This window comes from Paralichthys olivaceus, chromosome 6 (assembly GCF_024713975.1).
Source record: "Paralichthys olivaceus isolate ysfri-2021 chromosome 6, ASM2471397v2, whole genome shotgun sequence".
In the NCBI taxonomy this organism is placed as follows: Eukaryota; Metazoa; Chordata; class Actinopteri; order Pleuronectiformes; family Paralichthyidae; genus Paralichthys; species Paralichthys olivaceus.
The window spans coordinates 10,319,573-10,333,145 of NC_091098.1; the positions used below are offsets into that span (position 1 = coordinate 10,319,573).

General features: G+C 38.7%; 1 protein-coding gene across 2 annotated transcripts in view; it reads left to right on the top strand.

Moving 5' to 3' along the window:
* The window catches only part of celsr3 (cadherin, EGF LAG seven-pass G-type receptor 3), a 101,480-nt gene that overhangs the window by 61,981 nt on the left and 25,926 nt on the right, over nt 1-13,573 (top strand). For both annotated transcript variants that reach the window (XM_069526474.1, XM_020089078.2), the window contains 6 exons: nt 1,622-1,763; nt 3,342-3,462; nt 4,941-5,124; nt 6,167-6,268; nt 6,404-6,498; nt 7,068-7,277. In XM_069526474.1, coding sequence (XP_069382575.1) covers nt 1,622-1,763; nt 3,342-3,462; nt 4,941-5,124; nt 6,167-6,268; nt 6,404-6,498; nt 7,068-7,277 — 854 coding nt within the window. The remainder of the gene's footprint in view (nt 1-1,621; nt 1,764-3,341; nt 3,463-4,940; nt 5,125-6,166; nt 6,269-6,403; nt 6,499-7,067; nt 7,278-13,573) is intronic.

The window sequence follows — 13,573 nt, forward strand, 5'->3', positions numbered from 1 at the left end:
AGGCTGTAAATTAAAAAGGTTGCCTGAAAGCAGAACTCACTCACCGAAGGAGGGGATGGGAGGCAGAGGTACTTGTTGGTGAAGGTGTTAAGTCTAACGCTTTGGGCAACATGTGATATGTTAATGAAAATATTGTTTTGTGTTTGTCACTTGATTTGATACAATAATATATATTGGTATTTTATCTCTGAGTGGTTTTAGTATTTTTAATCACGAGGAAGAATATTTCTCAAAATCGAAAGAGAGAAAAATCTAATCCTGTATTTAGAGCTTTCGTGCTTAATATATTTTCACGTGTGAGTTTATTATTTATTATGAAAAATTACATTGCGCAGAGCCTTTTTGTAAAGATGGCCACAAACAATTAAAATCAATCACAATGTACATTATCTCAAGGCACTTTACATAGAAGGTCAAGACCTTAATTTAGAGTCTCCATTTAATCTAATCTCAGTCTGCATGTGTTTGTGGGAGGAAACTCACACAGACATGGTGAGAACATGCAAACCGCACACACAACACAGAAAGTCCACACCAGGATTTGAATCACAAGCCTTCTTGCTGTGATGCAACAGAGCAAACCACCATGCAGCCCACAACAGAATTTAATTATATATAATTAATTCAAAATAAAGATGTGGTTATGGTTCGATTCAAATATAATGTTTGTTAAAATCTCAGAATACCTTGGTGTTAAATTGTAATGACATCATCCTGGGATTCTTAAATGGAACGTCTCAAAAAATAAATGTATTATCATTTTGATATTCATTTTGAACCTTCAAATACAGTGGTACCATATGAATAACCAGAGGTTTCATCTGCTCAGTCCTTCAGATCCATTATAAATGCGATTTTGTTGTTTATTTTTTGCATTTCTTTGATTCCCGAATTTTATGTGAAGTGTAAATGGAACAGCTCAGTCCAGTAACATTTTAATTCCAGCATTAATACAGGTACGTTAAAGACTAAATACAACACATGTTCTTCTAAGATAAAAAGCAGGTCTAGGTTAAAGGTTTTCTTTATTTGTGTCAAATACACCTCAAAGTGTGTTTGAAGCACTCTGCTGTAGTCATTAGACTAAAGAGGGCTATTGTGTGCTGGCCTGTATTAGCATATAAGAGGCTGCTGTGATTGTGTGGAGTCTCTGGGGATTGCATTGAAGTGTATGATGGATTTGTTCACCGTGCTGCACCAGCACACACACTGGAGTGTACAGTGGGGATGATTGTGTGGTACATTGTTGTGTTGAAGTGGCTCGATTAGCATTGTTGGAATGTGCCGTCTTTACTTTTACCAAGGCACATTTATGAGCTATTATTATGAAGAAGCATTTAATGGGATGGGTGGATGGGAAATAGAATGTTGTTCTGCATATTTAGATTTTAATAGTTGTTCTGTTATGCTCTTCTTTCACGATGACACAAGCGAGGAGGAGAAGTTTTTCTTCTCTTTGCTCATATCCTCTTATTCTGTTGTATTTTATGTGTTTAGGGAACATGGTTGCATGTTTGCTCACTTTGACGGGGTGGTACCAGATGCACAAATCCACTCCACTAACCAAATGTACCTGAAGCATTCTTCAATTAATTCTTCACTCTCTCGTTCTCTGGCCCAGGTTACTATGGGAAAGGCTGCACTGATGCCTGCCATCTGAATCCATGTGAAAACGAGGCTCAGTGCCACAGGAAACCCAGTTCCTCCCATGGATACACCTGTGACTGCGGAGACAACCACTATGGGCAGTACTGCCAACACAGGTACACACACACACACACACACACACACACACACACACACACAGAAACAATTGGCTCAACCTTTGAACTTTCACCTGTGAGATGACAATATGGAGTAAAGCTCTTTGACGATCCCTGCAGGTCATCTTAGCTTGTGTGTGGGTGTGTTAGTAGCAGGTAACAACACAGACAGACTAAGACATTTTATAATGTAAAGAAAATCATCATATATGTCAATAGAAATATGTACTTACAGTTGCTATGTTCAGATGAATAGCATCTCAGACATTTCATCAGCTGAGAAACTAACATGATAAATATTATTAAATGACCTGACAGTTTGAATTCATTTATAACTGAGGGAAAACCTCTTTATGACATATACACAGCTGGTGCAGCTTCATGTGAAGGCCTAGCCTCCTTCCATTAGTCAAGACAAGGCATTTGTCTTTTAAGCCCTAGAAGCAGCAAACTAGCGCAGCAGGGAGGAACACTTTATTAAGGAAAGAGGTTCAGTTGGGAGATGTCATAAAATGTCTCTAGAGGAATCGAGTAAATCTAACTATTCTTTTAGGATCACTGACATCTGAAATCTCTTAAACTCTCCGTGCAGAGCAATAAGTAGACGCACACTAAAATCTGCATCAACCGCCTTCATCTCCTCAGTGATCCATTAAACGCAGAGAACAGACGGAGAGAGCACATTAAGTGATGTGTGAACAAAGAGAATGAAAGAGCTAAGTGACAAGTACAATAAACCAGAGTGATCAAATGTGAGGTGTGTTTCTCCAAGGCAGAAATTCAGACATTTCAGAAAACAGTCTCAGTCCCACAGCAATTATGAATAACTCCAATAACCGCTGTTAATGGGAGGAAGAAGAGCTCTTCTGTACACTACTGTTCACTCTGAGTTATTGATGAGTTAATTTTTATGATTCCCAGGAAATAAGATAAAAAGCTCTTAAGTGTTTTATTCCATAAATCAGTGGTTTTCAAAACTGGGGTCTGTGGCACACTGCGGGGGGGGGGGGGGGGGGGGGGGGGTTGTAAAAAGGTTGCAGATTCATCCTTAAAAGTAATTATGATAAATAGGTATTCAGTGTTGATATGGTGGCAAAATTACAATACATTTCTAATATCTATATAATCTTTATATAAAGACATTTCTCTCGGGTTGTTCTCTTACACACCAAAGTAGACGTGTTAAAATAACAGCTTATGTCAAATTATTCTACTAGACGTATATATGAGTGTGTCCCTGGAATATTTTCTACTTTGTATGATGTCCTTGACTGAGAAGAAACTTAGGACACCGTGCCATAAATGTCAGTTTTTATATTTGGATCGTGGGCACTTTCTTTCTGACGAGATTTGCTAAAATGTTTGCTTAAGTACATATTCTTTTAAATCACCTCTTTCCTCACCTCTAAAACATCCTGACCCTTCTTGATTTGTTTTTCTTTCACAGTCTTCTCACTGACTGCATCTCTCTTCTTGTTTAATCTCTTTCTTCCCAGCTCATTATTTAGGCAGTAATCAGAGGGGAACATGAAATGACTGTTTCTTCTCTGTGCTGATTCTATCTGTGTGTGTGTGAAGGATTGATCACCAGTGTCCCCGGGGCTGGTGGGGGTCTCCAACCTGTGGACCGTGTCACTGTGACACCAACAAAGGCTTCGACCCTGACTGTAACAAGACCAGTGGACACTGTCACTGCAAGGTGAGCAGGAAACACACTAAGCATACACAGCACAACTTTTGAGGCATTCCTGGTGATTGAAGTGAAGAAGTTGGTGTGTCAGTGAAGAGAATATGTCACGAAGGCAGATAGACACAAGAGGATTAAAGCATCAGAGGCTGATTATCAGTGTTATTGAGCCCTTTGTCATATTAATCAGCTGATGAGGACGTTTATATCATGAGGACCATAGTGGACCCCAGCGGACTGGTGGACGTGGAAACTAAGAATTTGTCACAACTCTAGAGCTCACTGTGGCATCAGTTTAACCCGCTCACACAGTAATCACCTCAGTCTGATGGTCTGACAGATTACTAATCCAGACACAATGCACCAACCATGATAGCATCATAATCCCTTCATATTAAATTCATTGCCATTTCTGCCTTGTATGATTGTGTGAGTGCACATACATGTTGTAGACATGTTTCACCCTATTGTATCCTGGCCATGAGCTGATCTTTTGACCCTAATCTTTAAGCTCTGATCCTGACCTCAGATCTAAACCTGACATATAGATACACACACATTTGTATAGACTACACAGCGGAAGGATTTCCACTGATACAAGCACACACACCCACAATCTGTTATTTGTACTCTGGCACCCGGAGCTCAGAGACGAGACATGGAGGTTGTCGATTGTACAGCCACTGAACATTTAAGTGGAAAAATAAAACTGTCATCGTGCCCTACAGCAAAACACTTACACATATTATTTCTTTTGGCCTTTGGCTTCTTGTTCTGTACCTTCTTAGAAATGAAGGTGGAAATAAATTGATTTTTTTTTGTCTATGTTGTGCTCACAAGGTAAACATTTTTTTATTTAGTCTACATGGAGCACATACCGCTCAGGTCAAGGCTGAAACACACAGTTCTGCATCAAGTGTCACACTTTACATCTTAAAGTGACTTTGTGTTGTGTTGTCAAGACTGAAGTTTTATTTATAATACAGTGTAATGCTTTTTCAGGATGATAATAAAGTAAGTTGTGATAAAGCCAGGTTTGCCATTAACACTGTTGTTCCTCCAAGTCGCAGCAGATTACTTGTAAAATAAAACATAAAGCCGCTGGAGGCTGAAACTGTTAGAGGTAATCTTTTATATTTGGTGGTGGCAGCATTTCCTGCACCATCATTCCTCTCTGTAGCACCATCCTACTTTTTCAGTAATGCAGTGTTTCACATATATTCTCATGCTAATTTACTACGTACTGAAAACGACATAATTGACTGGCATCATTTTTCAACACGTTGTTCATGAATTCCTCATTTGTCTTTCACACCAGCGTCTGCTTTGTGTCAAGGTGTAAATCTTGCTATAATACTGTGAGAATGATGTAATTGCTAACACTATTCTTGGCGCCATGACATTTAACATTTGTGTGACTTTAATATGCGTGCCCACTTATGCATTAACCCTGTGTGTGTGTTTGTGTGTGTTTTTGTGTGTGTATTCAGGAGTTTCATTATCATCCGCGGGGCTCTGACACCTGCCTGCCATGTGACTGCTACCCTGTCGGCTCCTTTTCACGCTCATGTGACCCAGAGAGCGGCCAGTGTCAGTGCAGGCCCGGTGTGATTGGTCGCCAGTGCAACGCGTGTGACAGCCCCTTTGCCGAGGTCACAAATTCTGGCTGTGAAGGTGAGAATGAAAGACAGTCAGATTTTCCTCATGTCTTTTAAGCTATGATCAGTCCAGAGGACTGTGAACTGGTGTTGGTTGTTGGTATCAAACTTGAGGAAATCATGTATCTCAATGATGTATTTCAAAATTACTTTGTTTCACCCAATAGGGGGGTTAGATAATTTATTTATTCATTTGTCCTTGGGCTCAGCGTCACGTCTCAGACACAGCAGATTTGATTTTTAAAAAGAAGTGGAAGAAATGAAGCATTTCACTGCTGCAGTGTGTCCTATCCAGAATAAATGTAACTTGCCTCGCAAGAGGAGCTAAGAGCTTGTGTTAAAACTACATATTTGTTTTTGACTTGGGGAATAAGTCATTTGTACAAATGACCAGTTCCACCATCAACTTGATTTTGATGAGTCAAAATATGCAAATATCCTGCAGCTCCTTCGTGATCATGGGCAAACAAGATCTGCTGTTGAACAATAATGTGTGAAGCTGTGTTCCATCAGCGGTTGGAACTTTATTACCTTCTTTGTTCCTTTTTAAGAATTATTTGTGGACAATAAACTGTCTTTTGTAAGTTTTCATATGATGCTAATATCCCAGATACTTTTAAAACCAGTGTTCAAACTGAGTAAATTATCTATAGACAAACTGACATGATTGATAATAACGAGGCACCACTGAGCTTCCCCTGTATTTATCGCAGGATTTCAGTTTCTACTTTTAGTCTTTCAAAAACTGGTCATGTTTATCAAACTTGCACCCAAGCCTGAAATAACAGAGAACTTTAATTACATTAATTTCCCATTTAACATCTTCTGTTTAATTTTGTCTTGCTGTCTCTCCTTGCTGTCACTTTCTGGTTTCGCTGCTTGTAATTATCTTTTTTAATTTCTGGCTGGTGTTTTATTTTTCACACTAATTATCATTTTCTTCCCTGTGTTTTTCAAAAGAAAAACATGTCCACATTGTCAGTAACCTTTTGTTATTTTTAATGAAAAGGTTTATCTAAATGATAAGACAACTTTCAAACAATGTTTTCTCTCTGCAGTCATTTACGATGGTTGTCCCAGGACCATCACTCAGGGGATCTGGTGGCCGAGGACCAAATTCAACCTGCCTGCTGCAGTGCCCTGCCCCAAAGGCTCTGTCGGTCTGTTCAATAACACACAGTAAAATGACTATTCAACACACAGATATGAATATACTCACATGCAACCTGATGCTAGTTTTATACTTTAATTCCTGATAGTTAGTTTTTAATATTTCCTGTTTCTTCACTATATAGGTGCAGCCATCAGACACTGTGATGTAGAGAGAGGATGGTTGGAGCCAGACCTTTACAACTGCACCTCTCCTCCATTTGTGGAGCTCAATGTTGCTGTAAGTAGATTGTGTAATTGCACTAAACACAACCTCATGTCTTCCCACAACTTGTACCTGACCTGAAAATTGCTACAGAACATTTGACAAAAGGCGAAAAACTGGATGTGCAAGTTGTACCCATACAGTATATTTGACAATCTATTTTCCATCAGTTAAAAAAAAATAAAAAAAGAGTAGGATTCAGAAAAGTCATCTCTGACTGAGCCAGAATCCAGTGATCAACTATTTCTGCTTATATTTATGACCATGTCCAACATGTAAATTCAAAACAATTACAAGAATTTCAAAGAAAAAAGTTTTGGGGGAAAAGTGCGATTCATTTATTTATTCAGGCGTAGAAAGAGAGTGAAGTCAGATCTGACCTGGAAAAGAGAGGAACACTTAGTTTTGTAGTGCTCTTTTATTATTCCATTGTTGCAGTTGGATGCAGACATGAAACATGCAGATATTTTATATGCGTATGCAGCTTTGATTGAACGAGGCGTAAATCACTTCTCTGTAGACATGCAATGGTGTTGTAATACATATTAATTCTGTCATTAAATCTATTATCTTTATGCATTTAGCTTGATTCCCTGGAGCGTAATGAGACAGAGCTGAACACCATCATGGAGAAGAAACTCGCCCACCAGCTCCGTGATGTTACTGAGGCGACCACCCGACTCTACGGCAACGACTTGCAGATCGCTGAACGACTACTATCTCGCCTCCTGACCTTTGAGACCCAACAGACTGGCTTTGGACTCACCGCTACACAGGACGCACACTTTAATGAGGTACAAAGAAGAACACAATTGTTTTTCTCACTCCCTGACATTTTACATACATGACAGTCGAAGGGTAAGAGCTGTGTCAAGTGGGGGGGCAGGAGTCCAGCTTAAGCCTTCAGAGTTTCAAGCAGGGGCTTGAATTTAAATGAATTAAGACAAAGACAGAGATCCTTTTAAGAGTAATCTCATTAAAAACACCCAGTAAAAACTGTAATTTATATATCTCCTATATATTTGTCACTCAACTTGTTGTAATATTTAAGTGAGTAAAGGAAATGATGTTCAAAATATAGCAAGTTAATAAAAGGCTGTTGGACGGAGCAGACAGTGCAGTGTGGAGGTCAGTAATCAGTTTGTGCTATTGATCCTAATGTGTGAAATCCTAAAGATTTATCTGTGTGACTCTGCAGGATGTGTTTTCATCAGAGTTTATATAGACTGATCGCCAGGTTAAAATAGTAAATTAAAGAGAGCTTTCCAACTACAATAAAGGTGAAAATATCTGAATCTTATTATAAATGATTAAATACTCCATTAATAAAATGTAAGATATTTAAAACCCATCTTCTGTACTTCTGCTAGTAGCTTCTAGAAATCTGTACAGAATCTGACAATCTAAAGTATTTGGTGTTATTACATTGGTGAGCATGCAGTAATATGATTCATACACTTTATGATGTACAGACCCAGTGACAACACGTATAAAACAAGATATCTTTCCTCTCAAATGGAAGGTAATGTTGCCATGGTGATTGAGGGACAGGAGCTGAAATGAAGATGAAATATGGCAACATGTCATCTCCACATATTAACTGACAGTCTCATTTTACCTGATGCATCTGCTTCAGCTGAGGACGGCAAGCTCACACAGGTTCATTTTAGCATGTTGGCATTTTGACAAAAGCTCCAAGAGACATCTCTATGTCACTCTGCTACAAATATTTATCTTATACATCATCGTTTAGCTGACAGGAAATGAGCTGTCCATTCATCACAAGGAAGTGGCAGAAGCTATAAACTAAAAACCATCTTACCTTTTTTTAAAGAATGTTACATTTTACTGGTTTGTGGATCAGTAATTGGCAAATTGCTTGCTGCTGTGGAAGCAGGGATATGAAATGAATACCCCACATCCTCGTGATACTGTTGATATTTTTATTCAAATCTTTGAATAGAGCTGGTTTGATGGGGTTTTTGCTGCTGATATTGGGGATTTAAAAAAAATGTCGTTTCCAATAGTTACATATTAAAAATAATCAGTAATTCCTGGTGTTGTTTTACAGTTTAACCTTTAAACTTAATTATAACCAACTTTGAATAAAAAAGACACACAAGTAACACAATATATATTAAACATGAAAATAAAATAGAAAACATAGTTCTAATATAAAATATAAACATGATTTATATAAATCTTCTGCACGGTTTATTTTTTCACATCTCTCACAGATGTGTCAGTGAGAGGGTCAAATCAGCAGATTTGTATTTGTCAACTGTGAATCGATCAGGCTCTAAATGTCAGTCTTTGTGTCAATTTTATGAGCCCCTACTCTTGATTCTACCTCTGTTGGTCAATAACAATTTGTTAGATTGCTCCAGTATACAGCATTTGATTGTTTAGCAGTAACAGAAGTATTACTAGAAGTAGTAATGATTTTGTCAGAAGTAAAGGGTATTCATGGTCATGTAAGTATTATTACCAATTCACAACAGTTTTTTGTGCTGATATTTTTCTTTCTGGACTTAGGTTCATTGGAGACTCTGAACTGACCCTGAGTGTGAATGGTTGTTTGTCTTTGTATGTTGGCTCTGTGATACACTGGTGACCTGCCAGGGTTAACCCCACCTCTCGCCCAATGTCAGCCAGGAGTGGCTCCCCCTCCTCAACCCTCAATGAATATGTGATACAGATAATGGATGGATTTTTCTGTTTACATTTAACACAGGGAAGCTTTTAATATTCTATGCTAACAGAGAGAGTTTCGCCATCTGATGAAAACTGTAGCAGCAGTAGCCCCAGTCAGTGATAATATCACCATTATACAGCTAAAGATGAGTTGCTATAGAAACTGAGTGGCTATGGTATCCTCTGATAGCATCTTGAAAGAATTTTAGACGTTTATTTTCTTTATTGCAAATTCCGTGGATAGGAGGCAGGAGACGAGAACATTAGCTCAGAGGTGATCTATAAAATGAAAATGCACTCCCATTGATCTGATTTACCACACACTTGTCTAGGATTTCAGGACTCAAACGCAGACATCCACCACGGCAGGCAGGTGCCGTGAAGATACTTTATAAAGAACCTAAAGTGGGTTGCAGGCAGAAGGGCGGATTACAGATGCAGATGTAGAAGCAGGTCGGCAAAAAAATGAGCAGAAACAAACGGGAGAGATTAATCACAGGAACTAACACAGATCCAGCAGGAAGACACTCAGGAGCTTACACGGGAAAATAACCAGGAGCGTAGACACTGACAGAAGACAAAAGACAGGTATAAATAGTGAGTGGGGAATGATGAATGTAGAGCAGGTGAGCAGAGATCAGGAGCAGGTGAAAATAATGTGGGCAGTGCAGCCGATCACACAAGCAGGAAACACACAAGGGCAGGAAGTAAGACAACCATAAACAAGAATGACAGATCACTTCAAAATTAATGAAAAGCATCAGAGGGTTCATGCACAAGCTGTGACCACACTACAGCCCAGTCAGGCAATGCTGCTGTCGCAGTCCCAGAGGCATTATGTTTATGGGTTGTCCATCTGTCCATCCGTCCTATCCTCCTGAGTGCAATATCTCAAGAATATCAATATTACATGATACATGATAACTCCTCTTCTGCAGGCTGGACATTTACACTAAACACTGCCATAAATACTGTAAATAGAAACTATTTGACATGTAAGCACTTGTACTTTAGTATTTCCACTTTATGGTTCCTCATACTTCTGCTCTGATACATTTTAGAGAGAATAATTGTATTTCATACTCTATTAAATTTATTTGACCACTTTAGTTCCTTTTAAAAAGAGGATTTAAAATATTAGATAATAAAACAAGCTGTTAAGTCATGTTGTTAAAGTCTAAACCAGTCGTTCTGAACATGTTAATGATATTCGTTGCAAAAGTTCATGCATTTGGAGAATATTTGATGTAATTTTATGACTTCGTAGTTAAGATGACATCACTCCTATGATGAGCATAAATTATAAACTTTTTGATCCTTATAAGCTTCAGGTCATTCTCAGTCGTATGAGATGCAGAGAACCTCGAAACATTTATTTTTGAATCAAGTATGACACCATTTTCATCTTGGTGACTTTTTCATGATGTCACAGTTTTAGATTTCTCACCATTACTTGTGGAGATATCTTGGAAAAAGTGGCTTTTGGGTCATAATTCTGTTGTCCTTAAACTTGACCTTTTACTGATCAGGTCCAAAACCCTGACATCTGGAGATACTGTTCCAAGGAATATTCTCAATAACACACACACACACACGCACTCACACACACACACACACACACACACAGGGCTGCTGGCTATGCCTGTGCATGGGGTAAAAATCAGTGCCGAAAGTAAGACAGACACTTGTTGCTCAGGGTTGATTTCCACATACACACCACCATCTTACAAACTGTGAACTAGATACTAGATAATAGAAAGGATGCCTTAAGCACAGTGAAGTATGACTATTTCAACCATCCATTATCTTTAGCGGCCGGGGGCTAGAGCCATTAGGAAAGAGGATTACACCTTGGACAGGTCCATCACAGGGTCAACGTACAGAGACAAACAAGTCACACTCACATTTGCAGCTACAGGTATTTTAGAGTCTCCTATTAACCTAGGCCCAATTTGCATGTCTTTAGACTGTGGGAGGAAGCTGGAGCACCGACAGGAAAACAATGAACATTTCCTGCTTGGATGCCAAGTACAGTGCATTGCTTTATGTCATCAATACATAGTTGCTATGGCAACACCGGGGCAGCTTGATAAAATCTTATAATGAGTGAGATGAAAATCTTTTCCTGTGTGACATTCCAGAAACATGGCCAGGATTTAATATTGTTTACAGCAGCAGGAAACTGCTTCAGTGAATGTTGTCACAATAGTCGTGTCACAGCAGTGATTTTTTATTATCCATCTTACAACCTCAGCTCGTGTGACTCAACCTCAGGCTCTCAATCAGTCATGCTGCCTCCATCCCTTCGTCTGGAATTAATGCAGCAGCTCTGGTTTAATCTGGCAGCAGTGAAGTGGCTCTGCAGACAGGACTTTAACAATAAAAAATATATATCTGACACCTCACTTTAGCAGCTACTTGTCCAGACTTACAGCTAATGTAGACCACAGTTACTATAGTAACACAGCGGCGGTGACAGAGCCTGGTGGCTGCAATAGGAATGAAGGACAGCAGGGAGGAAGGAGGAGTTTTCACGTGAGGAAAGTAGAGATAATGTAGGAATGTGTTCAAGCTGTAGTCAAATATGCACCTTCAGACAGGGTCCACATATAATCATGTACTGAGGGAGAGAACCTCAAATATCATCCTTTCTATCATAGTTTATAAAACATCTGGCACGATATAATGACACAATGTTTTGCACAGTGGTCCTGACGGGCTGCTGTTTCTCACAGTGGGATCTGTGAGAAGAGAGAGATGGAGAAGAAATTAGAACTCTCATGTGATAATTGCCACGTGTTTGTTGAACTGATGGAGGATTATGCTCCAACCTGTCGTCCATGCAGCTTCATGCCTGCTTCCTCTTTCCTCTCATCCTGTCACCTGCTGCCTCTTTATCTCACTTCTACTTCATCTGTGGGTTTCACCCATTTTCTTTTCAACAGATAAGCATAGCACACATGAGCTCTCACAGTAAAATTCTTATTCTAAGCATATATTTACTTTGTTAGTAGGATTTTATTGAGTGTAGACAAATCAGAAATAGTTATTTTATCAACAATAAATACATTTAGAAATGTAATAAAGTGTAGAAAAAGTGCTATAAAACTATTTTAGTGTAACTGATTTTAAAAGTATATTATATATAACAAGTCTTTATTAAAAACAACTAGACAACAAGTAGTTATATATTTTTGTTGACTTGTGTACTTTTTATGATCCAAAACGTTTTCAACAATGTTCAAACCCATAAAAAAATCCAATTTTATTTAAAGTAACCGGACATTTCATTCTGATCGTCTTTCAATTACATCATATCCACTTTACTCGTGTCTTTGTCCATCTCTGCTCAAACTTATGGGACAATTGACGAATTCTGTTGTTTCCTTCCACTGTCTGTACTGGTCACTCGTTATGGATCATGACAATTCTTTGCCATATGCTGCATAACGTGAATAAAACTTTTTCATACTCTGTGAACATGATTTCCCCTGAGTCATGTCAGGTAGATTTGTATTGGCATTGGTGGTGAAGGCAATAACTCCCATGAACTCTTGCTGCTTCAAGACATTATCAAATTAGGTTTTCTTATATTATTGCTTGAGTCGAAGTTGCATATTACATGTTTACAGCCCAAGATAAGATTCACCTTATTTTCAACCTTGTAGTAAATCTGTGTTCCTGATTTTCTCTAAATGATACTGCAGGATAAGACATCATAAGTCTGTATTTTCAGATGATATTTCAATAACAAGGATGACCGCATGCCTGTACAGAAAATCATTTATTCATAGCAATGACTTTTCATCTCTGTCAGGCTTCATTATATGTACCCAGCAGTGTCTTTTAAATAGGGTTCAGCAGATGAGACATTCTTACTGTTCGTATTACATCACCACAGAGGTCATCTTACAAAAATAGACATGAGCGGTTAAACGGCTCAACATCTTAATGTGTTTTAATGAACAGTTTAATGATGTCATGGATAAGGAATATAGAATACAGATAGTACCGTAATGATACCATATCATCCATCTTTTCCTGTTTTCTGTCTCCTGTCTTTATTCACTCTATTCACTCTCTTTCCTGCATCTCTGAGCTGAGCATAAGCTCCTGTCCAGGACTTTATCTCTCTCTTGTTCTCTCATTTATTCTCTTTGTCGCTCACTGATCCACAATTCGTGTTTTTCATTTTCCCTTCGTCTCCCTCAACAATTCACTACATTCTTCCTATTCAGCTCTATATGATATTTGCCGTGTTTGTCTGAAGCTGTGTTTTTCTCCCCAGAGCATTGTGTGAGACTGCAGTGCTTTATTGGGTCTGGTGCAGTCTGACTGCAAAGAATTATACTGAGCTCTCTCTCCGTATCTGTCTTTCTTTCTCACTCTCCATCCC